Source organism: Pteropus medius, unplaced genomic scaffold (genome assembly GCF_902729225.1).
Source record: "Pteropus medius unplaced genomic scaffold, Ma_sr-lr_union100, whole genome shotgun sequence".
Classification (NCBI taxonomy): Eukaryota; Metazoa; Chordata; class Mammalia; order Chiroptera; family Pteropodidae; genus Pteropus; species Pteropus medius.
The window spans coordinates 19,254,075-19,281,735 of NW_024340849.1; the positions used below are offsets into that span (position 1 = coordinate 19,254,075).

At 53.3% G+C, this 27,661-nt stretch overlaps 1 protein-coding gene across 3 annotated transcripts in view; it reads right to left on the reverse strand.

Annotated features, from left to right (window-relative positions):
• Positions 1-27,661, reverse strand: part of CTIF (cap binding complex dependent translation initiation factor) — a 232,861-nt gene that overhangs the window by 59,571 nt on the left and 145,629 nt on the right. For 2 of the 3 annotated variants that reach the window (XM_039842019.1, XM_039842027.1), the window contains one exon: positions 22,370-22,669. In XM_039842019.1, the coding sequence (XP_039697953.1) occupies positions 22,370-22,669 (300 nt within the window). Of the gene's footprint in view, positions 1-18,802; positions 19,453-22,369; positions 22,670-27,661 lie in introns of those variants that run through there. The other variant, XM_039842034.1, reaches the window with a different exon arrangement.

Below are 27,661 nucleotides of genomic sequence, written 5' to 3' on the forward strand. Positions count from 1 at the left end.
CCCTGAATTATATTCATATGTTGATGGCGGTGAGGTCTCCATCCTATCCTTGCTGTAATCACATCTCCGCCTCTGCCACACTTGGGAGTCTTGACTACAAAGGCTGTTGCTGTTTCTGGCCGTTCCCACGTCTCCCTGACCTCCATCAGCTCCCTGAACGAGTTCTTCTGGGCAATGCAGCCACCTAGGGGAAGGTATGCTGGCAGGTGGAAAAAATGCTCCAGGTGTGGTCCTGGGATGCTCAAGGCAATGGAAGGAACCTGGTCACAGGACAGACAGCCCTAGGGGGCCTCAGGTGCTTCAGACCATTTATTTATGGCTGAGAAACTGAGGTCAGGGAGGACACAGCTCACTCAGAGTCCTCTTAAGAGTATGGGGCAGAGCGGGACCTAGAACTCAGCATCCTGAGTCTTGGGTGTGGTGGTAGTGCCTGCCCCTCCTCGGGGATTTATAGAGGAGGTCCTCAGAGTGAGGCTCTGTTCCCAAGCTGGGGTGCCCTAGTCCTTTCCTATCATCTTCCTGAAAAAGGACAAAAACAAAAAGTTTAAGTTTCTCTTCCTCCAACTTAAAGGTCAGATGTCAGCCACCCATCCTCTTGTCCCCTTTGGGAGTTATCACTTAGATACTTTGCAAAGGGGGACCTTGCACTCCAGGTCATAAGAGTTGCTCCCCTAGGGCGGCATTTCAAGGGTAGAAGTGTCTGGCTCCACCCTCTCCTCCTGGGATCCTCCCCCTCAGGAGAGGTGATAAGGACAGAGATCCAAAGGCAGGGCTGCCAGGCCTACCAGGCCTCCGCTGTCTCACATTTTCTGCTCTGCTGGTCCCCTCCAGGGCACAGGGAAGCTGTGTGGCATGTGGGACCACTGTGGCAGGGGAAGGGAGGGGTTGGGGAGGACAGAGAAAATACCATTTATAGCCAGGAGCCCTCAATCTAAACGTCCTTTGGAAGAAAAGCAGACAGTGCAGCCAGATGCACAAGGTCTGGGAGGTGGAATGCAGACCATGGTAACACAATCTCTCTCTCGCTCTCTCTCTCTCTCTCTCTCTCTCGCTCCTTCTTTCTTGCCACAGGAGGGAAAACTCAACCAGGAGAGGAGACACAGGAGACCGAGAGCTGGGGCTTATCATGGTCCCTTGCTGCAGCACCTGGATTGGGGGCAGCCGTATTTAAGCTCCTGGAGTGGAAGCAACTAAGGCCTACAGTTGGGCTACACAGCTCCGCGTGTAAACCCAACCTGCAGACGGATAATAACTGGAGAAAAGCCCTTGGTGCCTCGTGATGGACTTCTGAGAGAAACAGCTTCCCTCCCTTCCTTCCTCCCTCCCTTTTCCTATCCATGCATAAGATGTGAACAATTGTGGCCACAGTCTGTCCTGCTGGACCCCCTCCTCTGCCCATTCCTCACAAACAGTAAGGACCAGGGGTGGATCTCAGTCATCTGTCTCCTGCCCGCCCTGTCACAGCTGTTCCCTGAGAGCCACTGAAAGGCACTGCTATTGTCCAGACCCTGGCCCTGCCCCTGCCTCAGTGGTCTGGCGACCCAAACAATGTCCCATCTACAGGGCCCCCTTCCAGGCTGTTGGCTGAACCATATGGACTGGCTGTGGACCCCAGCAGGACAGAGACTCAGTGACAGAGTGAGGTGACTGAGATTTAGTGCAGTGCAGGGAGGGAGACTCTAGAGGTCAAGCAAGCCATCCCCTGCCCCCAAGCAGAAGGCTTTTATAGAGTCAGCGGCTGCCTGGCAGAAAAGGGTAGCGATGGTCATGGCGGAGAGAGGAGGAAGGTAACCCTGGGTTGGAAGACAGCTAGGTTGGGGTCCTTCCTCTCTCTTCAGAGTTCCCAGCTTGGACACCATGCCCCAGGAATTCTGGCTGCCTAGCTAAGGGCAGGAGAGGCCAAAGGAGAAACACCGACTTAGGATGGCACCTCTCACTGATTCAGGTCCATGTGCCATCTAGTTTCTGCTCAGCAGTGGACAAATGCACAATGACACCAATAATTCTTAGCGCAGCTGGGAATTACTGAGTGTTGACTATGTGCCAGGCACTGCTTTAAATCCTTACACGTGGCATCCCATTTAATCATCAATCATCTCCATCATGCAGACGAGGACATGGAGACACAGAAAGATTAGGTCACTTGTCTAAAGTTGCACGGCCTATAAGTGTTGGAGCTAGGATTTGAACCTAGGCAGGAACGTAGCTCCTGAGTCCATCCAGGCTCTTATACTGCTCACTGCTGGGCTTGGGAAGCCCCAAAAGTAACCGCTGATTGATGCTTAGTTTTAAACAGGCAGATAGCCTGCCAGTCCTAGTACTAGGGGTCAATTCTTCCTTGGGAGGGAGGCTGAAAAACAGACCTTCAACTAGCAGCCCACTCCAAACGCCAGGACAATTCCCTGCAAAGGAGGAAGAGTTATAGGCTTCGGACAAAGCAGACCTCAAGGATCACAAAGTTATTCAAACTCTTTGAGTCTCAATAGCCTTATTCGTAAAACCTAGCAGGGTTGCTATGACAATGATCTTAACCTAGGGACCATCCTAAGCAGAATGCCTGGGGCCGTGGTCCTCAAACTTGACTGCATGTTCCACTTACCTGGGAGGCTTTGGACAATGCTGGTGCCCAGGTCTCGCCTCCAGAGCTGGTGATTCGATTGGTCTGGGTGTGGCCTGGGCACTGGCATTTCCAGAGCTCCCAGGTGTGGCCAAGTTACACAGTAGAAACTTGGTAAATAGAAGCAGCAGCTGCTGTTGGGGACGCTGAGGTCACAGCTAGTTCACGGTAAAGCCAAGGCCATAGCAGGGTTCTGACTCCCAGGCGGTCTCTTAAGAATCCTCCAAATTCCTTCCCCCGGGCTTGGAAGCCTTTTGCTCTCCTTGATGGTCTTGGAGTTGGGCCAGGCTCCTCATCCATTTCGGAGGAAACGTGAGCTATCTGCAGGTGGACGGGTTTCTGCACGATGGTGGACGTGTGCAGGGAGGAAACTGTCCACCAGCCTGGAGGGGCTAGGAGCTCCCTGGGAGTGTGGGCAGCAGTGGGGGCTTCATGGCGAACCAAGGCTGCCCAAACCTTAATGCAAGAGCATCCCAAGTCCGGTTTCTATATATTATTTTTCTAATTTCCTGGTCACTTAAAGCCACCAGAGTAGAGTTTAGGTCTGGAGCCTGTACGAGTGAGAAACATGCACTCCTAAGGAGCAAAGAAGGAAGGAAAGAGGGAGAAAGGGAAGGAACGAGGGAGAAAGAAAGAAAGAAAAGGGAATGGCACCCCCGTGTCTGATTTTACCAGAAGCAGGGGACCAAAGGCAAAATTACCCAGTGTGGAAAATCTGATGCTCACAAATGCAGCACATAGCCGAGGGCTGAGAACCCAGAGCTCATCTCTTTGGGGTGTACTTTTCAGGAAGCATGGGGAGATACTGGAGGTGACCCATTCTGAGAGGGAGGATGACAGTGTGGCTTTCCCTGAGCGAGTATGTGAGACACTGTTCACTCTGCCAAGCATCCCGCACTCACAGTGTTGACATGACTCACAAAAGGGTCCCGACACGAAGGGCATCCGGGCTGGAAATCTGCCAAGTCCCTCCTTCTCGCTTCTGACATGTACTGGTCGCCCAGACTCGACCCAGATACCACTCTGACCCTTGGGCCCCTCTGCCATCGCCTGAGTGGAGGCTCCAAACCAGACCTGTCCTGGCTTCTGCAGGAGGCTCCCCAAACGAGCACCTTACTCCTCACAAAGTCCTTGTCCCTCGCTCCTCCATCCAGATGCAGAGGGAGGTTTAAAATGCCAGTCAGGAGACATCACGTCCATCCTTACAAACCTTCGATGGCACCCCAAAGGCCTTGGTAGGGCAAACAGGGTCCCTCCCCACCTGCCAGGCCGCGCTCTGCCCCGTCTCTGTCCCCAGGGCACACTTCCCTCCAGTAACTTCACCTTTTCCTCCGCGTACTTTTCTTTCCTGCTTCTTGCCTGGGCTACGTTCATCCGTCTGCCTGGAAAATGCTCCCCTGCATTTTCGTCTGGCGCCCGCCAGCCCAGTCACTGAGGCCCATCGCTCGTGTCCCTTTCCCTGAGCCGCAGCCTCCGATGTTCCCCAAGCGAGGGCCTCCTCCCTTAGGTCCCCAGGCGGTCCGCGTGCGCTCTGTTTCAGCACTCAGCATCCGGGCTTGCAGCCACGTCGCATTAGGAGAGACCCCGTAGAGGGTCTTTTCCATTTTCCCACTAGCGTGCTGCTTGGCACGCAACAGGTTCTCAGCCAACAAATGAATGAATCTCTATGTGGAAAAGCCCGTCGACCAGCGCGCACATGGGGGCGACGTGAGATGGACGCAGGGGGCATGTGAGAGAGAGAGGGAGAGAGAGAAAGCACGAGCAAGCGGCCGGGCAGCCATGGAAGGCTTGCAGGAGCGTGCGCTGACTAGGTCACTGAGGTCAGCATTCGAGAGGGCAGGGGGCAACGCACTATCCTCCACTGAAGGCAGCCTGTGCAGCTTCTTTGGGCTTCCCCAGGTCTGCAGTGACAGGAGCGGCCTGGGGTGGGCAGCTCGGACACCGAATTCCCAGACATGCATAAGGACATCTCCAGTGGAGAGAAGGGAGCAGGTGGGGTGGGCTGGAAACCCAAGGTGCGAAGCCACAAGTTTGTGTCAAGCTGAGACATGCAGCCCCAGCTTGGTGAGCACCTTGTCCCGGATCCCTGGGCTATACCCCACTCACTCGTCAGTTCTTCTCACCCGATGCCTTGCAGGCCTGGGATCCCCGGTTCCCAGGCCGGCCGGGTGCCCTGTGTTATTCTGGCCATCCACCAGGGCCCTGGGCCTGGGTGCCAGGATTTCTTGGACCTGTAAAGTTTGAGGGTTGCCAATGTTTTATTTTGGTAAGAATGTTTTTAAAAAAGCTTTCACCCATCATTTCAGAAAAGAAAGGACAATGTAATGCCAAGATAGTAGGAAGGATGCAGTCTCAGGATGATGGCTGGTCCTTCCCAGACAGGGCAGCTGGAAACTGTTCAAATCACGCCATACATAAACCACGCTAGTGCAGCGCGCCGTGTAGACCAGCTTCGGTTCAAGGCCGGCGCCTGGGAGCCACTCAGATAAAGCACTTTCGGCCGGTCCCACATGCGGGGCCTATGTGTCTAACGGACCTGCCTTCCAGTTGCTCTTCCAGGCTGAGGCACCGGCCCTGAGCACAGAGGAGCGGAGGGGCTGCATCACTCACCGATGGGTTAGGACACAGGGCAGGAAAATGCTAATTGGGGTAAAAGAAGAAAACCCTTTGTAATCTGGGGTGTGCTGAAGACGCAGACTGGGACAGGGAGAAGGGCCTGCCAGGCAAAGCGTCCCCACTTTCCAACCCTGCGCCCAGCTGGCTCTGGTTCCCGGAGGCTGGTGACACGTGGCCAGTGGAGGGAGAGGGTAGCAGTCGTCTTGGGCTACGGGTGCCGGGCATTCCTCCTCTAAGTTCCCCACGCATCCCCAGCCCCATTTATAAGGCACAGGGAGCCAAGGAGTCCGTGTGGCCCCGCCAACTCAGCCTGGAGGCTCAGAGGAGGGAACCCAAGCTGGAGGGGAGGCTGAGCCACCCTTCCATGCCAGTCCCAGGAGCTGCAGCTTCCCAGATCCCCTGGCACCTGACCTGTGGCCCAGGGCATGGGATCTGGGCCAAGGAGGGAGAGCTGAATGTTGAGAGCACCTTGGGGGTGGGTGGCATTCATGCCCCCGAGGCACTGCACACTTTAAATAGCTCAGCTTCTCTCAGCCTAGCTGTCCTGTCACCCCTGCTAGCTCCTTCCTGCACTTTCCACACCAGAGACCGTTGATTTCTAGGTCAGAATGGGGAGGAGGTGGGGGGACAGGGCGACCTGGCTTCCTCGGGCAGTGGAGGTTAGGAAAGGAAACCAAAGCTCCTCCCGCGTCCCTCTGCAATCTGCTGGACTTTGTCCTCCAGACAAAGCAAGCGCCCCAAGCCCCGATGGGTGAAGGGCTCAAACCTCTCTCCGATCCCCCTGAGAAGTACGTGCCCCATCTCTCCAATTCTCCACCCAGGCATCTTCTACTTGAGTCAGCAAACCTGTGACCAACACTCCCACCCGCAGAGAGCCTCTGAAGCCTCCCTTCCTGTCCCAGGGCTAAGTTCCTGCAGGGCCCACTCTTGGTGGGGCTTCTAACCTACCGCTGTTACCCGCCTCCCCTCCAAACTTCAACCACCCCAACGGGTTCCTCTAACCCAGGTCTTATTCAGCAACCCTTGCAGACACAAAGCAGTTTTAATCATTACAACTCCTTACGTTCATGTGGCGCTTTACAGTTACAAACTATTTTCACCTCTTTATTCCATAAGATCTTTCCAATCACTCTGTGCAATATGAGGGCAGATATAATTAATCCCCATTTTACAGCCAGTGAGACTGAGAGCCAGAAATATGAGGGGATGTATCCAAGTTCATATGTCAAATTAGTGACACAATCAAGACTGAAACCCAGACCTTTAACTATTTGCAGGGCACGAAGAATGTTCCCTCTGGCTCACCCCTGCCACTTCCTACTCTTCGGTAGTGGGGAGGGGAAGAGGAAGACGGAGAGGAACGCAAGGGGGAGGGGAGGGCAGAGCCACATGTCTTCTCTCCCAGGCCCTGAACCCTGCTGCTGGCTCCATAGGTCACTTTCACAACCCAGAACAAAAATCTCACTAGATACGGCCTCAGACCGCCTGGCTCCAGCCGCCCTCGTCGGCAGACGCAGACGCACACAGACACACAGAAAACGGGCCGTTATCTCCCCTGTCCAGCCTGTTTCCTACACTTCTCAAACAGCAGATTTCGTCCAGCCTGGCTGCCTCTCCCAGTCACCACCCACAGCCACTGGCCCCTGGGGCTCGGCCAAGTCCCCTAGACGGTGACGCCAAGTCCCTGCTATCAGACAGCGGCCTCTGCCCTCCCAGCCACTGCCCCCAGAGTTCCCTGGAAATGTCCCTTCTGTAGGCCCGGCCCCCACTGCGACGCACGGCTTTGTCTGCACACACAGCTGACTTGTGTTTGCAGGGACAGACAGGGGCTGGCGCTGGGGCCAGAGCCAGAAGGTGCTGGGAGGGTAGAACAGACAGGGAAAACACAGAGTCCAGAGAACACAATTTTGCAAGCAAACCCTTTGGGGTCATAGGGAGCCAGACAACCGGGAGGGGGCTCACAGAGCCAGAAGCTCCATGGAGGCAGGGACAGGGGTCTCCACAAACATACTGGCTGCTGAGTACGGGAAAGCTGTGCCAGCTCTCGGTGGGATGATGGGGGTAGAGGGAGAGGACAGATGGGCCTCTGAGCCCATTTGTACTCCCCTCCCTCAAGCCCAATCCCTGAGGTACACAGAGGGTGCTCAATAAAGACAAACTGAACTGGCGCCTGGCCATCTTGCTCCTGTGGGGCTCTCATTCCAATCAGCTCTCAAGAATGCTGCCTCTTCTGTCAGGGCTGGAGGGAGAGGAAGCTTGGAGGAACAGGCTATGATGTGCCAACACCATATTTTTGAGCTTCCCTTTGATAAGGCCGAGGAGCCAAGGTGTCTGTGGCCATACCAGGCTTGCAGGGAGAGGATGCACACGAACCCATGCAGCAAAAATGCTTGTGGGAGTGAGCTGTGCTAAGTGGCCCTTGCCTTCCTGCAGACCCCGATCGGACCTTTCCCCAGGCTACTTAACCCGATTCCGGAATGAAGCCACAGCCACCGAAATGTAGAGGGGCTGATGAGAAATCGAGTTGTATGGGGGGAGTTTAAAAACAAGAAAAGCACGGCAGCAGTAGGAAGAAGGCTTTCCACGCGGCTCTGACTCCGGGGTGGCACTCTGGGCTGGGCGCCAGGGAAACCTTAGAAGGGCTCCTTCGGGACTGAGCAACCAGCTGCCTCGGCTCACACCCCAGGGTCCCCACTTCTTAATAATTTAGAAAGCATTAGAAATGAGACAGCATGCGGGTGTGCGTGCTCTCTCTCGCTCGCGCGCGCGCTCTCTCTCTCTCTCTCTCTCTCTCTCTCTCTCTTTCTTTCCTTTATACTTTGCAGCCTGATGTCCTGGCCTCTCAGGCTTGCTGGGCAATAAGGAAGGAAGGGACCAGTTAAAGATGCCACCACCCCTTCCTCTGGTCTAGACAGGCCACGGAGGCGCGAAGCCTCATCTGAGACACGATCTGCTTCCTCTGGGCTCCCGCTGCTGGGGCCTGTCGCAGGAGACGCAACCTACCGCCTGACCTCAGGAGCTGCAAATAGAGAGGGCCTCAGCAATGCCCCAAGGCCTAGGGCACCAGCGGCACCCACTCACAAGAACTCACGTTAACCCCGAGCTGCAGTCTCCATTTCCCAGGGCCACCAAGTGGGAGCAGATCAAACAGAATCGAGTCTTCTTTTTGCCTTTTTTCATGACTCGTGAGGGTGATGGGTGGGAAACCAGTGGATGGGATGGCCACAGAGAAGCCACCCTGGTTCCTAGCTGCAGGTAGGTGGAGAGGGACATCTCTGCTCCCTGCCCACAGCGAGACCGGTCTGGAAAGTGTCTCCAGATTCTTTCTGTCATAAGATGACAGTGAAGAGATCACATGGACACTGTTTAGTCTGTGTGGACGAGGCTCTGATCAACGCTGTCATCTAAAAGGCATCTTCTTATTTTGTTTCTCTGCCAAGTGTTATCTACCTTATACCCGGCCCTGCCCCCAAACACAAATAGACTTCTGGCCAACAGAGGCATGGTCTTAGGAGGCAGGGGCACGGGGCTTTGGGGACTGGGATTCTGCTTTTGTCACTGATTGGCTGTGTGACCTCAAGTGAGTTTCGAAAGCTTTTAGGAACTTTCTTTATCCATGTATAGGAGAAACTATAAACACCCACTTCACAAAAGTCTAATGGGTACTTAGGGTACAGTGTCTGCACATAGCCGTTGCACAATAAATGCCTGCAGAGTGACTGTTGACGGAAAGGGAAGGAGATATTAGTGCTCCAGGCCAGACAGCTGACAGGTACCCACCAGAGACTGGGGGAATGACCACTGCCGGCCTGCCCTGGAGGTCTGGAAGACATCCACAAACTAAGGTTTCTGGACTCAGGGCTGGGCCCCAGAGGGGCTGGAAATTGCACATAGTAGGGTGGTTTTGTGGCACAGCCACCCCCATTTGGCTTGATTCTTTGCAATGGTCAACCCCCAGGATACCAAGATGCTGGGTTGGACTGGGAGGGGCCTGAAGGCAGGGGAGGCTGGCCTTGAGCTCTGGTGCCCCCTGCAGGCTGCTCTGACCATCAGGTGGGTACTGACTCCACAGACCTGGCCAGGAGGGTGGGGAGGAACAGTGGGGACCACAGATGCCTCCCCCTTCCCCCAAGGCAGGGAGAGTCTGAGATGCAGTCTGCTTTTCACTGGTCACTCCAATGACCAATCAGTCAGCAGCACGCAATTAACAGGCACCCTCTGTATGCCCAGCATGTCTGTTTTAGAAACAAAGAGCTAGAAGGGACCACTGAAATCACCTCTTCTAATTCCCTTATTTTATGGGCAAGGAAACCACTAGAAGGTGGAAGGACTGACCTGAGGTCACCCAGTTAGAGGAGGGCAGGGCAGGAGCTAGAACCCGGACTTCCTGCAGCCCTGGACGCATCCTCCTACACCGCACCTTTAAACCCTAAGCTTCCAGTTCCCCTACTTCTGAGCCTCTCCCCATCTTCTCTTCCTGCTTCTAATCCACCCCCAAATGTGTTCCAGGCTCTCCTCCGTCCTGGACCCCCATACTACCTTCTCAGGCCCAAGGCATTCGAGGGGCCGTGAGAGACATACAGTAGCCATGATTCCCATCGCCCAGTGGGTGACTGATTCCCATCGCCCAGTGGGTGACTGATCCCCCACATCAAGTGAGGACACTGAGGCCAGAGCGTGTGGAGCTAGGCAAGATGCTGGCTGGTTTCAGACATCCTGTCTCCTTTTCTACCAGAAAATACGTGCTGGGGAAGGAGGGGGGAGGTAAAAGCGTGAGGGTTGCTTCATGAACCTGCCCGGCCCTGGCATCAAGAGCAGCCCTGCCTCTGGTCCCCGGGCTGCTGCAGGAGGAGACGCAGTGAGACGGCATCAGTGCTGCACACCTGCGTGTGGACACCCACCTCCAGACGGCTCTTGGAAGCAGCTGATCTCTAAGGAGGGGTAAGTGGGCTACGTGAGGTGGGCACCTGGAACCTTACTCTTCTACAAGGCAGTGAGCTGGCCAGGGAGGGGAGGGGGGGAAGGTCTCCTACACTATCTGCCTCAATGAAACCTTGGCATCACAGTTCCCTGCAGGCTGGCCCAGGCCCCAGACGCGGTGGCCCTCTCTGTCTCCTGCCCAAGACTGACCGAGGCCCAAGGCTTCCAGGGAGCTCACTACTCTTAAGGTAGACGTTTTAGTTTTGGATTAATACAGTCTTGGCCTGAAACGGTGAAAAGCAAGTGCCAGCAGATGAATGAGCCAGTGTGGTTACTGTGACCTGGGGTCACTGCTTGGCTGGGCAGCATCATACAGGGGCTTTCTGACACACCCTCTGCCAGGCCGTAAGCACAGCCTCACCCACCATGCTCACCTGCACAATTGCGCTCCACCCAGGCTCCGCCCACCTACAAGCCTTTGCTTTGGCTTCTTCCTCCTGTTTTCCTCTGACTACCCAAATCCTGCCTCTTCTTTCATGCCACCTCCTCCAAGAAGTCTTCCCCAGCTGCCAGCACTTAAAGGGCATGCCCCTACCACAGACTTTCTTAAACTGCTCTCTGATTGAGCTGGTTTTGCTGGTTTTAGCCACCAGCTGGTCTCTAAATATCTGATAGAGACCAGTACCCCTGCTCACTGGGGTTTAACAGTGCCTAGCATGGGGCACCCAGCAGGGCCTCAACGCCAGCCCTAGGCCCCCATGAGAGCTCTCCTTATGGTTGGACCCCAGGGCTATCCGGAGTGCTGCATCTAAATCCCTAGTCCTAGTACACCTTGGGGACCCCTGGGCTTTTGCAAGGTCTGTGTGGGGCCTCTGCTAGGAATCTTGAATGAAGGGGATTCATCAGGAGCAAAAAGAAAAACATGCTTTTACAAAATCCTGGAATTCCTCTTGGAGGAGGAGACTTAAGAGGACACAGGAAAAATGAGATGTGTTTCAGCAGATTTTAACAATGATTATGTTTGTGGGGTAAGCGGGTATAAGAGGTAAGTGTTACTACTCCATTTAATGGAAGAGTAAGCGGAGGGCAGCTAGACTTTGAGATCTGCCCAAAGTCACCAGCTGACTGGTGCCAGAACTGGGGTTAGAAGGTAGGTGTCAGACTCTGGGCTGTGTCAATGATTTCTTATGCCACATGGCAGTAAGTCATTAAGACGAAGTCTCTGTGGCCTGCAGGCTGAATTCCAAGTGACTGTGCTTCCAACTCCATGTTATTCCTCTAATCAGACTTGTTCTAACACCCAGGGTAATGCAATGGGTGTTGTCTAATGGGACCGATGGTAAGTGTGAGTCTAATATGTGGAGCTTCGATTTACATGCAGCTGCTCCAGAATGCACTTATTCCAACTATAGATAGATATCTGTAAGCCTGAGCTGGAGCCCAGCCATCTTTTGGCACCACCAGCGGGAGGTAGGGGCAGTACACGGTGCCATGGTAGCCTGAGGGCCCTCTCTGCTTAATGAGTCTGGGTGCGAATGATCCAGGAGTGATACAACTTCTCTGTAATGTGCATGGCCCTAGAGTGTGATACTGTGGAGGGCAAGGGGCTTCCCCAGGGAGAAGGGCTGGAGGGCTATCACAGGAGGGGCCTGCTTTAGTCTGTCCCCATGTTTTAAAGTGGCCTAAAGCTTTTCTCCCTCTGTGAACTGGGATCTGGAGGGGCTACCAAAGGGTTAAGTGAAGGTGGCAATCTGTCAGCGAGTAGGTAGCAATCTGTCAGCTGGAACTGGGGTTGATATAGGGCCAGAAAGGGCTGTGCCTCTTTCTCCCTGAAGACTCATACTCTAGGCATGAGGCAGTGGGGCTTGGAGTCTCTGTGGGTGCTTGGGGAGCCCTGATTCTGAACTTTGGGTTCTGAGGCCAGGTTCCCTGTACTGATGATTCTGAGGCTCCTCCAAGAGTCCCGGGTTGGACGGTGACCTCTAGAGGTCACACAGTCTAGTCCCTGCTTCATGGTCAAGTGTCACCACTTCTCCCAGACAGAGATGCCATCAAACAGGGAAAGGTCTACAGGTAAGAAGAAACTAGGAAGTGGGCATGGCATGGGTTTGGAGTGTTCATAGGATGCCCACTGGCCCAGGAGCTGGACGACCTCTGTTCACTTATCTAGGGGAGACAGGACCCTGAAAGCAGTAAGTTCAAGACAAGAGCGGCATTCTTACTGGCTCTTTATAACCTCTTTCCACATCTCCAACCCTCTCTGCCCAACCCTGACCTCATACACTTCCTGATAAGTCATTCTCACTCATGCCAGGCATGTGGAACACAGCCGATGCAGGCAGGTATGGGTGAATGAAGAGTCAGGGGGAGATGTGCCCACCACACTTGGGGTGGGCACCAGTGGCAGAGGTCGGGGACATGCTGGGCAGAGTTCTGTTCATTGTCCCTGGAGGTTGCCAGCAGGCCACGTGCTCATGCACCCTTGGCTGGGAACCCTGTTCACCTTTGACCATTGGGCCCCAGTTAAAAAATGCCCACTGACCTATCTTTCTAGAAGCTCTCACAGCCCATTGCGGCACTTGCATAAGGAAGGGGAACAAAGGTAGAGGGACACAACCTCCCACACCGGCCCACTGTCCCTGGAGTAGGCAACCCCAGCTTCCAGCCTCTGGATTGTGGGAGCGGTAGCTGGAATGCTGCTGTTCCATGGACCAGGAGCCGAGAACAGGCTGTTGAGAGGAGGGTGGGGAAATGAGGCCTGCCATTGCAGCTTAGAGCCTTGCGGGGCAGGCTCACGTGTGTGCTCCCTTTGCAAAAGAGACAACTGCGGTCACCTAAAACCCCTGATTCTCTAATGTAAGAAATAACTCATCAAACATGTCTTCCCGAAACATGGCTTCTGCTAACCTCACTGGGTCTCTGGTTTCCATTTATAACATGAATGGGTTGGGTGGATAATCTGTAGAGCCTTCCTTTAGGCTGTACTATCTTCTGATTTTAAATTAATCTTGGGATGCTACAGCTCCAGAACCAACAATGGCTCCCGGTCCTACTTCATAAAGTCTAAACCCTTCTGCCTCTCAGGTTCCTACTTGCTCCATTTTACAGATTTTCTCTGACTCTCCACTTAGACCCTCGATTCCAGATAAGGTAGTATCCCCATTATCCCTCACTTGCATCATTTCTTTGGGTCTTGGTTCATTATATTTTCCCCCATCTGGAAAACAGTTTGGCAGTTCCTAAAAAGTTAAACGTAGAATTTCCCCATGATTCGGCAATTCCTCTTCTATCTATGTATGTACCCAAAAGAACTGAAAATGGGTCTCAAACAGATACTTGAATTTGAATGTTCATAGCAGCATTATTCACAAGTACCAAAAGATAGAAACAACTCAAGTGCCTGTCAATGAAGGATGATAAACAAAACGGGGTCCAGCCATGCAATGGAATATATTCAGCCATGAAAAGGAAGGAAAGTCTGACACAGGCTACCACATGGGTGAACCCTGAAACCATTATATGCGAAGTAAAATACGCCAGATACAAAAGGACAACTATCGTATGATTCCACTTCTGTGAGGTATGCATTGAACATAGAGACGGAAGGTAGAGTGGAAGTTGGAGTGGGGTTGGGGACTGGAAGTTATTGGTTTGGTGGCTACAAGGCTTCTGCTTGGGACAATGAGAAGATTCTGGGGGTAGATGGAGGTGGTGGTTGTGCTTGACGCCACTGAGTCATGCACTTAAAAATGGTCAAAATGATAAATTTTATGTTGTATATATTTGCCACGATAAAAATAAAATCAAATAAAAAAACGAACAAACCAAACCAAACCAACCAACAACAAAATCACTTTTCTTCCTCTCCTTAAGCCCTCCTTCTGGGTCCAGCTGCCTGGACGAGTCTTCCTCACTCTGCTAGGCTACTTGGCTTGGGCAGGCCTCCCAGACCCAAAAGCATCTGTAGGGAACACCCCAGTCTCCTTGGGTCCTTGAGGACCTTCGGCAATCACTGAAGACAATTTGCTGCCCTTTCAAAGAAATGACCCTCCGCTGTCCCCTCCCTGGCTGGGGGCCACCACTCTCCCTCTGTGGTGGCCGGGAGCCTCCCTGGGAAGCCAGGGACAGGGAGGTGAGCTGTTACATAACCCGCAGGAGGATTTTTTCCATCAGCCCAGGCAGTGCCAGCTTTCCAGAGGCAGCTGCGACAGGTAGAGGCGCCCTGTCTGGGCTGGCCGTGCCCGGGCAGGGCAGCGATGCTCCGATCTGGAGCGGCTTAGCATAGCTCAGATTCCCGCCGGCGGCTGGGGGCTGGCCGCTCGCTGAGCTGCGGGAAAAGATCTGCTGTCTCCTGCTGGCCTGGCCCTGGGGAGGAGGAGGTGCTGGGGGTGAGCTGCCAGCCAGCCAGGGGTGACCCTCTGGGGCCCAGGACACCTGAGCTGGCCTTCTCCAATAACCCACTTATCTGCAGGCCTGCCTCGGTGTGGCAGCTTCAGAAAGGGAAGCGCCCAGCCAAGTTCTATCAGGGGATTTAGCAGGAAAAATGAAGCCGGGGTAGGGGGTGAGGGTGTGCAGGGAAGAGGACACGGCCTGGCAAGGGACACGGGAGATGGTGAAACCATTCCTGACCTGGGTAAAGCTCCCTTGGCCCAGAGACAGGAGGGAACAGAATATCGCTTCATTCCCTTCTGCTGCCATGGCTACTGCCCACCTTGGTCCCCACTGAACTGAGACTTATGGAACCAGCCTTCCGAATACCTACTATGTGCCAGCACTGGGGTGGAATGCAGATGACGAGGACAGTCTTTGCCCTCAAGACATAGGGGGCACAGCTTTGGAAAAGAAAAGCTTAACTGGCAGGCTGCTGTCCTGGGCTCCTTCTGGGATTGACTGAAAGTCAATGATGACTTTTTTTCCTTTGCTTATTTTCAGATTAAAAAAACAAAATGCTTTCTACTGTTCGAGTCAAGAGCTGATTCTGCCCCACTGAGCATTTCAAAGTTTCACAGGGGGCCTTAGATTCAGCACTTTCAGACGCCCCCATGCTTCTACCTCCACGCCTGCACCCCCAAACTGAACAGTCAGAGAAAGCTGGTTTGAATATTCACTTTGAGACATTCTAGCTGGGGCCTTGAATAAAACACCTAGACTTGAGACAGTCCTCCCACCTGCATAAGCTGGGAGAAGACTGAAAGGCAGGCTAATTTACAGAGGTGACACACACACAGGCTCCGCCGTGATGTGCAGCACACAGCAGATGCTCAATAAGTGATCACTGAGAGAAAGAAATGAGGAGTGGAACAAAGAAGGTACAATTCACTCATGCCAAAGCAAGTGTGGGCAACAGTCTGGCAAGGGAGCGCCGGGCTCCCACGCGCTCTGGTTCTGGCAGGTGGGCTAAGAGCCCTGATGCCAGCCAGGCACTGGCCCCTCCATCGCCGCAGCCGCGCTCGCCACAGACTCTTGTGCGGAAGGTCAAGCTCCTGTGACAATCGGTCTCCCGTGACGTGTGACGCAAGCCTGCGGGTGCCCACTCTTGGGGAATGTGCGTGCCAGCTCTGCACGGCCCTTGCAAGGCACAACCTTCAGGATGGGCACCGACGACTCGCAGGATGCTTAGATGCCAGCCAGCAGGTGGAGCAGCACTTTTTAGAAAAAGAGAACTTTGGTGGGCCTCTGAAATCGCCCTCCTCAGTCTGCCCACCAGGAAAGCTGCCCGCCTTGCCCGCTGGCCCTTTGCTTCACTCCCTTTTGATTCTCAGCAGCAGTGGAGAGAGCTCAGGGTGGGTCCAGCCCAGGGCTTTGGTTGGGCTCTGGAATGAGCAGAACAATGTGCTTCTACCCCTGGGTATGGCTGGTGTGGGCCAATGGTAAAATCAGTCTACATGCCTGGAGCTCACGTTGGCTTGGCAGAGGGCGTGCAGAAGCGAGGGAGGAGGCTTGAGCAGGGGTAGCGGGTGTGAAGGGGAGAGCTGAACCTTGGGAATAACAGCTGTGTGGTTCATCTGGAATAAGCAAATGGAGACACGGAGGTGTTTCCTTAGACACCCCTGGCCCTCTGTTGGCTGAGAAAGCTCAGACTCAGGGACTGCTGGAAATGCCACGTGATTATTCTAGAGGGGTGGATTTTGAAACCCCCACTGAGAGCTTCATAAGGCAGATTCCTGATTTTTCTAAGTTTCTGACCCTTACATGTGATTTTCAGGTGACATGGGAGCCAGGAGCTTGGGTGCTGGACTGACCGCCCCCATTCAGTCCCCTGAGTTTCGGCGGGGCTTGTAGTCTTACTGAGCCGCTTTCCTCACCTGTAAATGCGGGGAAGGACTCCTGCCTTGGGGCCCACCTAGGAGAGAGAACCCCCACGTTCACACACATGAAAAAGCTCAGGAGTGTTAAGAAGCCCATCGTACACCAGGGAGCACTGGTACCTAATATTGAGGGCTCTATCGCTCCCTTGCACAGGCATTTACTGAGCACCTACGAGGTACAAGTCATGATATTAGGAGCTGGGGACCATCAGTAACTAAGCCAGGATTCCTGCCCTCGAGGAGTTTACAAACTTAGGGCTGGTTAGAACTCCAAGAATGAAGGTTAGTTCTTCCTCTCCCTTTCCTGACACCTTGAGATAACCAGGAGAAGGAGGTTCCCCCTTATGCCTAGAGTTAGAGGACTGCCCAGGTCCTCTGCCCAAGCTGGCACACATGGCACTAGGAGAGGGGGCAGATGTGTCACATGAACCCTAAAGATGTATCTTATATTCTGATTTATTGATAGGAGCAACCAGATCAGAAAATTTAGAGTGCCTCTTCTGGTACTGAAACACAGTTAAAATCATTCCCAGAGACCCCACAGAAGCCCCATGAACCTCTGTCACCACTCGATTAAGTCTCTATATATCAAAAAGCCCCAAACACAAGGCTTAATGGTGACCCAGCTAGAAACTCTGAAGAGTTTATCCGTCTCTAGCCTGAGGTCAATTTTTTTAAGAGGCTGTGTCTTCTAGAAGGTTCTAGCAGGGAGCAATTTATTTTGAAGTCTGGTCACATGCCAGATTCTGATTTTGAGTTGTCTTTTCACAACAGCCCTGCTGTGTTTACAACTTGGTTGAGATGAGTTGTTTTTTTTTTTTCTTCAAAAAAAGATATCGCATCCTTCTGTTAGAAGTGTTGTTGGCAACGGTTGCTAGGGAGAGTTAGGTTCAGTTACAGACACACTGATGCCTGCTCTAATAATACTTTGCTCTGCATAGCTCAGATGCAGACACCTCCTGGCTAAACAGGGCACACACATTTCAACAGAGGAGGGCTTGAACTTGTACTACCCAACCAAAGGAGCACTCCCTGAGCCCAAGTGGAAGGCCTGGGGTGGTGACGGGGCAGTGCTGGGCGGAGGGGGCTCAGGCCTCCAATTCCTGTCATTCCAAAGGTCCCATAAAAAGAGGCATGCTCATTCTTCACCTCGCTGTGAAACTGGCGTCCCCCTCCCCGTTACTGTACCACAATTCCCTGGTGAGGATCAAGGCAGAGTTTTGGTGACTTCTGTAACCCAGGGTCCCTGGGCAGCCCACATGCTCCTGGAAGTCAGAAATAATCAATCCACATACTCAAGTGGGTGTGGGACTCTGCAAACATGAAGAAGCTGGGAGCCGGCTGGTAAGGGGTGGGGTGAGGCAGGCTGGGAGGCAAAGCTTTACGGGGCGGCCTGGCCTTAGGTACAGCCTGGCAGTATGATTTGAGAGTGAGGCCCTTTTCCTAAAACATGTGACAGCTGCTCCAACAAATATTCGAGGCCAAGAAAAAGGAAAGGAACGTGGGGAGAGGAGCTGAGGACAGAGAAATGGGGTCAGAGGGAGAGGAGAGTCAGCTCTGGCCTCCCGCCTGGCTCACTGGGGTCAGTGTGGGTCCTCTGGGAGGAACCTCAGAACAATGGTGAGGAGCATGAGAAAGCACCCCAGCGATGGCCCAGACCGGTTTCCTCACTGCACAGAGGGCAGACTGAGGCTGGGCAAGGAGAAGGGACTGTCTTAGCTGCGGATGCCTCTACCTCGGTGTTGTCCCAACAGCTCAGGCTCCGAGTCCTCCATCCACACTGTTCAGCAGAGTTCAGTACTTAGTACGTATTTCTTGACTCACTTAATGGGGTGACAGGCAGGGCTAGCTGGTTCATAAATGACAATGGTGGTCTAGTCAGGGCATCTCTGGAGTATCTTCTTAACAGTGATGCTCAACCTGCTGCACTGTAGAATCACCTGGAGAGTCCTTTAAATGAGGATGCCCAGGCCTGGAAAGTCTAATTCAGTGGTCTGGGGTAGGGCCCCCTCTGGTATGTTCTAAAAGCTCCTCCTCCCATGAGTCTAACAGACAGCTGGCTGAAAACCACTAGCCTGAAGAACACAGTGCTGAAACCCAATACTCCCAGGCTGGATCCCCACCTCTGACAATCACACTGATAAAAGAATGTGCCTCAGTTGGCCCGTTTATGAAACTGATCCATCACCTACAAGCCATCAGTTATTCGAAGCCTTGTTACTGGGCCAGTGTGACCAGCATCGACTGGGAGCTTGTTAGAAATGCAGAATCTCAGGTTCTAAGAAGACTTACTGCATCAGAATCTGTATTTAAGTAAAATCCCATGTGATTCATACACACATTCAAGTTCAAGAAACTGATTTAATGTACATGCTTGACATATGACAGACATTTAAGAAATGCCTGCCTGATAAGTGGAATTTTACTTATAAAAATACTACTAAGAAAAAGACCACATCTAAGGCAAAAAGACTCAGTTCAGATGTAAAAATTGAAGACCTTTTTTGAACTGTGGGATTTGTGACAAGGGTCGACTGAGACTCCAGGGTCTTTGACATCACCACAGCTCATGAGGACAATGCCGTTGGGTTCCTTGAGATGACAATGCTGAATCTGACTGGGAAGGGTTAAAGGTCCTTTGACCTTCCCTGGCCCCATTTCCCTTTCTATGGGGGCCGCACCCCAACTTGGCAGGCAGTCCTCACATTTCTGCCAAGAGTGTCCACTAAATCAGAGCCTGCCCCTCACGTCTCATGCTGCCAGTTCCCACTGCAGAAGCTCCGGCGGCAGAAGTGGCTGGTTGAGGAAAGCAATGTCGAAGGACAGCTGCTGGGAGCTGTGTTCCGAGGATGCTTCACACCCTGGCCTCTGTAGCCAGCATCACTAAGCTGGGTCTCAGAACATGAATGTAGAGGTAGCAGCCAAACCTGGCCACATGAGGGGCATCTCAGAGGCCACCAAATTGAACCAGGGGATCCAGTGGCCGTGGACCTGGAGAGATGAAGCTGAGTGTGAACCCCAGAGGGAGAAAAGGGAGGGAAAGGCTCTGGGGGCTGGGTCTAGGGCTGTCTGCCAGCAAAGGGGTACGAATCAGGTTTTTCAGAAAATGAAAGCAGGTGAAAAAAGACATCCCTGTGGGGGTTGATGAGCCATGCTCTCTCTTCTTGCACCTCGTGAGTCTGGGGTGGTGTGCGGCCACGAATCATGCTGCCCAGAAAGCCTACTCTAACCTGCTACTTTGTGAGCTGCAGAGAGGAGAGCAGGGCCTGAGGAGGCCCAATTAGACATGTGGTGTTGGCTTCCTCTGGGCCTTATGGGTCTGCAAGGAGCTCAGGGGCAGCCTCACGTTAGCACATCCAGGCTGCCTTCCACGGGAGCCAAAAGAACCTTGAATAGGCGGCAGAACCCAACAGCATTGTCCTCATGAATAGGAGGCTTGCGGGCCCAGCTCGAGCCCTCTGGTTATGCCTTTCGAGGGGCTCCCTCCTAAGCTTATATGCAAGCTGGGGCTGCACGTGGTAAAGAGGGGATGAGTGGGGCTTAAGGGGGACATTCAGATTTCTAAATACCTGGCCCCAAAATGCTCCACCTATGCAAATGGTGGACGTGGGAGTGGCAGCTCTCCTCTGCCCCAGAGACAAGGTGGCATAAGTAGGGTTGACATATCTATCATTGAGCCACACTATGGAATAAGCAGGTTTCTGAGGACTAGGGGGACCCAGGACTGTTTCATGCCAGTGGCAGGGCTGGGGAGAGTGGGGCCACTCACGCCCCTCGCCAAGGTCCCTGACTCATCACTAGCAGCACAACATCGTAAGGTCCACTGCTGAGTGTCAAATGGCCAAGCACCTTCCCAGCGGGAGCTGCAGAGGCCAAGCTCCCGCTGAAGGCATGAATCAGGCTGAGAAAGCTATTTCCCGGCTTTCGATTCGGTGTCTTTCCCTGTCCTAGTGTTTGCCAGACCGTGTCTCGCCACACAGTAATTCCACAAGAAGTTATTAGCTCGGGATTATAAGGAGAACTTCTCCGAGTTCAGCACAGCCAAACAGGTTCTTTTCCTGATGTCCTAACCCAGTCCACTTTGTGGCTAATGGAGGGGCGGGGGTAGGGCCACAGAGATCCTTCTGCCAGGACTGACGCTCTGCCGGACACTGTGGACAAGGCTGCTCTAACCATGGGGCTTTGGAAGAAATGCGGGACCCAGGCAGGACCTTGGGTGGCCCCTGTGTCCAGCTGCCCTTCCCGCCTGGGTCCGTCTCACCTCACGTCCTGTGTGTCTGTCCGCCACTGGCTCTGGCTAGGACACTTGGAGCTGGCAGCCATTGTCTACAAGTCTTGCCCTATCTGGGTCCTTCTCCGAGAAAGGACAAAAGCTAAGGCCAAAGGCCAATCCTGTCCCTTGACGCCCCCATGCATGGCGGTACGTGGCAGACAGGTTTCTCCCTGCCGTCACCCTGCACACTCTCCCAGGACATTCCGGCCCACGAGGAACATGCCCGATGTGCAAATCCCTCAGGTAATGCGGGAATTCGTCACCAGGGGAGTGTGGGCGATCCAGGAATGGGAACCTGATCGGGGCCTGGAGCTGGAGAGACGCAGCCCAAGCTGGCCAGCGAGGGCTCAGGTTGCAGCGAGCAGGCTCCCCAGGAAGAGGGGAAGACAGCGGGATGGAGCCCTGTGGGCGGCTTCCTTCCTCCGGTTCTTAGGGAAAGACGGCAGACCACGACCCAGGTGGTCACGATCAGGGTGACCGTCTGCCTTTTCACACCCGGCGTCTAGGTGTCATTATGAACAGAGCCCCTCTCTCAGAAGTGTCATGGTTGAGAGGACCTATTGCACGGTCACCCTGTTTCAGACGCACCTGCAGGTGGTCTCTTCCAGCTCTGCAACTCTGCTTTCAGAACGGCCAAGCCACTGTTTCACCTTACCCGGACTAGAAACTCAATTCGTATCTCAACAAGTGTCAGGGACAAAGTAAGAGTAGAGATAAATTTTTCCAGCCAAGAGTCTCCGAGAATAGTCTCAGAGCCTGGTGTGGCCACCGTGCTGTGCCGCTTGCTACCTTTCCCTGATGCCGTCAGTTCCGGGGCCACCAGTTCACCCGTTACCACCCATGACAGAAGAGCAGGCACCGGCCGCTCGCATCCCCACTCGTGAGGCGAAACTGCGCTGGGCTCAGTCTAAGCACCTATGCTTATTATATTACACACTCGCATCGGTAAAACCAGCACTGGACGCCGCCATCCGTGGAGGGAAGAATAAGGAGCGGGATTGAGCTCTCCGGAGATGGAGGGGCCTTGAGTGAGAAGGCACCGAGGAGCAAGACAGCCCCTGTGACATCCGGGGCCCCTGTGACATCCTGAGCCTATGCTCCCCCTCTGCCCTGGCAGCGGCTTGAAGACGGCTGTGCATCAGCACACAACCAAACCTTTCCTACCCCAAGCCCTTGTGCATCCGCTCAGACCCATTTAAGCACCAGCTACAACCAATCACACCACCTCCACAGTCTGGGGTGGGTGGGTGGTCCTGAGGAGGAGGAGGAGGAAGAGAGAAGTTTATGCCAAGCGTGTGTCTGCCCAGATGCGAAGAGGTCAAAGCACAGAGCCTGGTGAAGACCGAGAGCCAGCCCTCTTATCATGGAAATAGAAAGAGAGAAAGGCTGGTTAAACATGAAGCACCTATAAAATTATATTGGTCCTTCGTAACCATGGAGCACTCACACAAACACACGCAAATCCGGCCACTCATCCCTTGCCCCTTGAGTGCCTTTTTATTTTCTATAATTAATCGGGCAAGGGAGGAACTTGGGAAAAGTTCAACCGTGGTCAGAATTTGCAGGCTTCTCTCTAGTAATAACCCCCGGGGAGGGGCGGGGCGGACGGAGGCACAGCTGTCGGTGTCCGGTTACCTGAAGCATGTTGAGGAGCAGGCTCCGGAACTTGGTCCCCTCAACCATGAAGAGCGCCATCTTGTCGCAAAGCTTGGCGGCGGTGAAGGCGAAGCTGCGGTCGGACACGGCCTTCTGGTAGATGGTGCGGACGATCTCACCCAGCATCTCCTCGGAGTTGGTGGAGTTCTGGGCCTCCTCCATGAAGGTGGTGAGCTTGGCGTCCACGTCGCTGCTGTTGTTCCGCATGCTGTTCAGGATCTCGATCAACTTGTCCATCTTGTTCTGCTGAGGGCTGGTGGTCTCCACTGCCACTTCATCCTAGGGGTGTGGGAGATAAACCGAGTTGCGCCTGAGCCGAGCCGAGGTTTCTGTGTGTGTGTGGCGGGGCTGGGGGGGGGGAGTGGGGTGGTGGTGGTGGGGGTTGGCTGGCAAAGGGAGTCTTCCATCCCCAGAAAGGACCCAGACCCACCTTCTAGAACCGGAGGCCTGAGCACTCCAGGAATGCTGACCTCCACCAAGGCCCCATAGGCTCCACAGCTCTCTGCTGACCTTTTTCTGGGCCCCTGTGACATCCTGAGCCTAACCTTCTAGCAAGCTCTAGCTCTTGCCCAGGATTCTCACATATATTGGTTTTGTTTTCTCTACTTGTCCATCAGATGTCTTAATCCAGAAATAATTTAATGGAGCTTATGAAAGATGAAATAAGATAACAAATAAAAAATTGGGCCAAAGAGAAAATGAGGGCAGGAAGGCGAGGTCAGGAAGGAGGGTGGCATTCAAAATGCCTGCTATGCTGGTCAGAGGCGCCCATGGAGTGGCAATTTTGTCTTCCAGACTGCCAGCTCCTACAGCTCAAGGGTGGTCATGTTCTCTGGGAATAGGGAACCCTGTGGACATGGCTTTAGGGACCCACAAACACCACACGCCGAGGAATCCTCCAATGTGCCACCAAAATGACTGGTACTTCTGAGAGGGAAATTTCAGACAAGAAAATCCGACACTCATATGAGGTTTCTGTGCCGGAGGAGGAAGAAAACAGCATGTGACAATCTCAAAAGTATTTCCTCAAACACAACAGATTGGGGGCTAAGAGTATGATCGACTTAATTACTGGGATGTGACATCAGGGTGAAGGGCAGGATAAGGAGAGGTCCTGCACTTGCCCTTCCGATCTTAACAAAGAGAGCTCTGGGCTGCGAGGCACAGGTGGGAGTTCTGGAACCTGTTCCCGGCCTCTAGCCACAAGGCTTTGGGAAGTGGTTTCACTCTCTGGGCCTCAGTTTACTCACTGGTAACATGAGGAGGTTATACCGAAAGGGCTACGGCTTTCCCTGAGCCCTACCATTGCCTGAGGCCATGTCCTTCTGGTCCCGGAGTCCAGGAGGCCTCCCTTGAGGAGCCCCGAAACCGACATGCGGGTGCTATGGGTCTACTTTATCTGTTTTATCCCCTCCTTACCCACCCTACTTACAACCCAACCACCTGAGCCCCAGAGTTGGAATAGTGGTCTTTGTACGGAATAATAACCACCCACGGGGGTCTTTACACATCGACATGTTTGCAAGGTGGACATGTAAACTGGGGCTCAGAGCGGTTAGGTGACTTGCCCAAGGCCATCGAGCCAGTCACAGGCAAAGCGAGGACTAAGCCTGGTTTGCTGGACTCTAAAGCCCGTGTAATTTTCATCCTGTGGCACTGCAGTTAGCTTTAGCAGGCTGGAGGGTATGCAGTTTATAACCCTCTCTCCCTGGTCGGGCTGTAGCGACCCGTTCTGGACACTCTTCACGTGAAGACCAATGCTAGTCATCAGCAGGGAACCTCTTCCAGGCTCCTTCTCTGGGGAGGTAAGGGAACGGGTGAGGGTTTCCTCTGGGATCTCACAGCTGCTTGCCCACAGAAGCAGCGAGGTGGGGGGGCTTGGGCTTTGAAGGGTGCCAGGAGCAGCATTTCGGCTTCAGGAGCTGATTGGGGAAGAGCTCTGACCTGTCTGTGCTGCCTGAGTGTGGGTGTGGGGCTGGGCTCTAGGACGAAAGCTGGTCCCAGATCCATAGCACCCATACGCAGGTGGACGAAAGGAGAGAAGGCAGCAGAGAGGCTGGGAGAAGCCCTGACTTGGAGCTCCCCAGAACGACTCCGTGGGGAGGGCGGGGGTGAGCCAGCCTTCTTCAGGAATAGTTCCTCTCCAAGGTGACCTTACCTGAGCCCTTGGCCAGGGAGGAGGAGCTGGGCTGAGCACAGCAGAGGTGATGCTGCCAGGGACAGACCCCTGTCCCTCCTCCTGCATCTGTGACCCGGGCTCTAGAGGCCAAGGCCAGGAGTAGGATGAGGAAAGAGAGGCTCCTGGGGAGCAAAATTTCAGGAGGCCCTCGCTCTCAAGGCTATGCCAGGGCAGGGTTGGCAGCTGTGGGATGCTGGCAGTGATAGCTTCCTTAAATTTTGTCCCTTAGACCCCTCACTGGCTGCTGGTTGATGAAGGACGGGAATGGCAAGGCTGAGCAGCCTGCTTGCATTCTGCCCAACTCACCTTTGCTCTCGACCCTGGCACGGACCACAGCCTGGCTGGTACTTACCTCAAGGAAAGCAGCAGTTCTTATAAGCCCCGTGGTTCTCCCAAATGCCCTTCAGCATTAATAGGGTAGTATCTGATCCCAGAACATGCAGGAGGGAAGAACGGGCCTTCCCTGTGACACTCCCCTCACCCCCAGGCATGAACCTCCTTCTCCCTTCCCCTCGTAGGCTGGGGGCTGGTACCAAGCGGCCTCTGGGCCTCTTAAGTGGCCAGAAAGTGAGGTACCAGAATGTGCAGGAGGAGTTCATGCAGAACTGGCCATGGGCCTGCCCTCTGGTGTCTAGGGGTCCCTATGCCGTGGTGGGACCTGCTTCCCTCCACATGGCTCCCTGGGCCCGCAAACCTAAGCCCACCTGCCGACGTGCCTACCTCGTGCCATCCTCCCTGGTGCAAGAGAAAAACAAAGATTCAATTACCGGTACCTTTTCTTTCAGCCTCCGCCGTAGCCTGTCTTTGGAAGACTGGAGCAGGGTAATTTTGGGCCGCTCCCCCATGCGTTCGGGGGTACTACTGTCTTTACGCTTTGTCTCGGCCTCTGGGACCCCTGGCTGCTGTGTGGGCGGCCGCTCGGAAGCCACTGGGGCCGGGCCGTCCGGGCTGCGGGGGGACTCGAGGACGCTGTGCCCGGCGTCCCCCAGGGCGTTCTCGAGTTTGGGGCTCTCCATGGTCACGGTCTCTTTGGCATTGCGGTGGGTGCCTGCCTCCCCCTTGTCACCGGGTGGGTGCTTCATGTTGCTGTGGTGCCAGCGCCGGTTCTGGCTGTAGCCGTGATGGGTGGGCCTCCCCGAGGGGTGGGGCGCTGAGCCCCCCTGGTAGGATTTCTGGTGGTCCCTGTTGTGTTTGGCACTGCCCGGCTGGTGGTCACTGTGCTGTTGGGGCTTGTTCCCTCCCGGAGGTCTCTGCTGCCGTCTGCAAACCAGAGGGGAAGGACAGAGAGAGTCACTGGGTGGGCTGCTCAGGGTCCCTGCACCCAAACACTAGAAGAAGAATTCATTGAGTCGTTCATTTATTCATTCATTCCGCACCTTTACTGAGTGCGCTGTGTGCCAGGCTCTGTGATAGAGGCTGGGGATACAGCAGAGAAAGACAGACAGGTCCCTGTGATTATAGAGCATTTAAGTCAATCTTTGATTTAAAATAAGTATTTTATTTCCCTATTGTAATACGCATTAACACGTGTTGGAGAACAAAATTACAACAATACAATACAGTATGCAGTGAACCTTCCTGACGCTGTCCCCAGCCACCCACTATGTCCTCTTGAAGAAACTTACCATTTTATGAATCTCCTGAACGTATTTTATGCATGTTCCAGCAATGATAAATACACAGACCCGTATCTGATAACAACTATCTTGTTAATGGCTTTTTTTTTTTTTTAACCATAACGGCTCTTATATCGTGTTAAACTTTTTTTCCTGATACATTGACATTTCATCTCCAATCCTATTAACAAAATATGCTATAAGAAATTGTTATGGGCTGAATTGGGTCCTCCTCCCTGCCTGCCACCAATTCATGTGCTGAAGCCCCAACCTCCCAGTACCTCAGAAAGTGACTGACTGTATTTGGAGACAGGGCCTTTCAAAAGGTGACTAAGTTAAAATGAGGCTGTTAGGGTGGGGTCCAATTAATATGACTGGTGTCTTTATAAGAGGAGATTAGGACACAGACAAGGCCATGCACAGAAGAAAGACCATGTGAAGACACAGCAAGAAGGCAGCCATCTATCTGCAAGGCAAGGGGAAAGGCCTCAGGAGAAAGCCAACCGGCCGACACCTTGATCTTGGACTTCTAGCCCCTTGGAACTTTGAGAAGATAAATTTCTGTTGTTAAGCCACCCAGTCTTGTGGCATAGTGTTACGGCGACCCAAGCCGACTAATACAGAAGTGATATCTAACGTGATGGTTTTAGGCAAAGACAGGCTCGATTTACCTGACACAACACTTTCTAATTAGCGGATATCATATAGGACAAGTCTGAGATGTGTGCCATGGGACAAACCAAATATTTTGATCTGTAGACTGAAAGCAAGAGAGTTGGGGGCAGGGGGCATGTTGAGAAGCCTTCAGTCTTGTGCACAAGGACCGCTTCTATCACTGGAAGCTCTGTGTTCCGTCTCTATTTCCCCCCACGGTGTTTTCTGTGCCATAACTTTATTTGAAGTACAATTGGAAAACAGGATAACCATGAGCCCCTCCGAAGTTGTATAAAGTCAGTGAAGAAAGTTTGCAGAAAGAAGACCACCTTCTAAATATGAGGCCCTCGCCGTCCTGTGAGCCATCTCTTCGGGGGTACAACAGACTCACCTTGCAGTACAGTTTACAAACAAATTGTATTTGTTTTTTTTCAAATTATTATTACTTACATAAACTCAACTTCAGTGTTCGCTCTATAATTTTGTATCTGTGAAAATGTGGGGGTGTCTTGGATTGGAGTTACATGTATCATTGCCCCATTAAAATTAACACAAACAATTTTTTCATTTAAAAGCTTTTTCGAAGTGGCTGGGTTTTTAGGGGGAATTATAGTTGTTACCTGAGAGACAGGTGGACAGCACTCTTTGTTTCCAGACAAGGGGTAACTTATAACACATGGTATATAAGAAATAGGAACTAGCATGCCTCTGGAGAGAAATTCGACAATTTCTTACGAGAGCCACTAAAACATGCAAACCACTGGTCCTTGCGCTTCCACTTGCGACAATCTACAAAGGGAATAATCAAAGACATGCACAGGG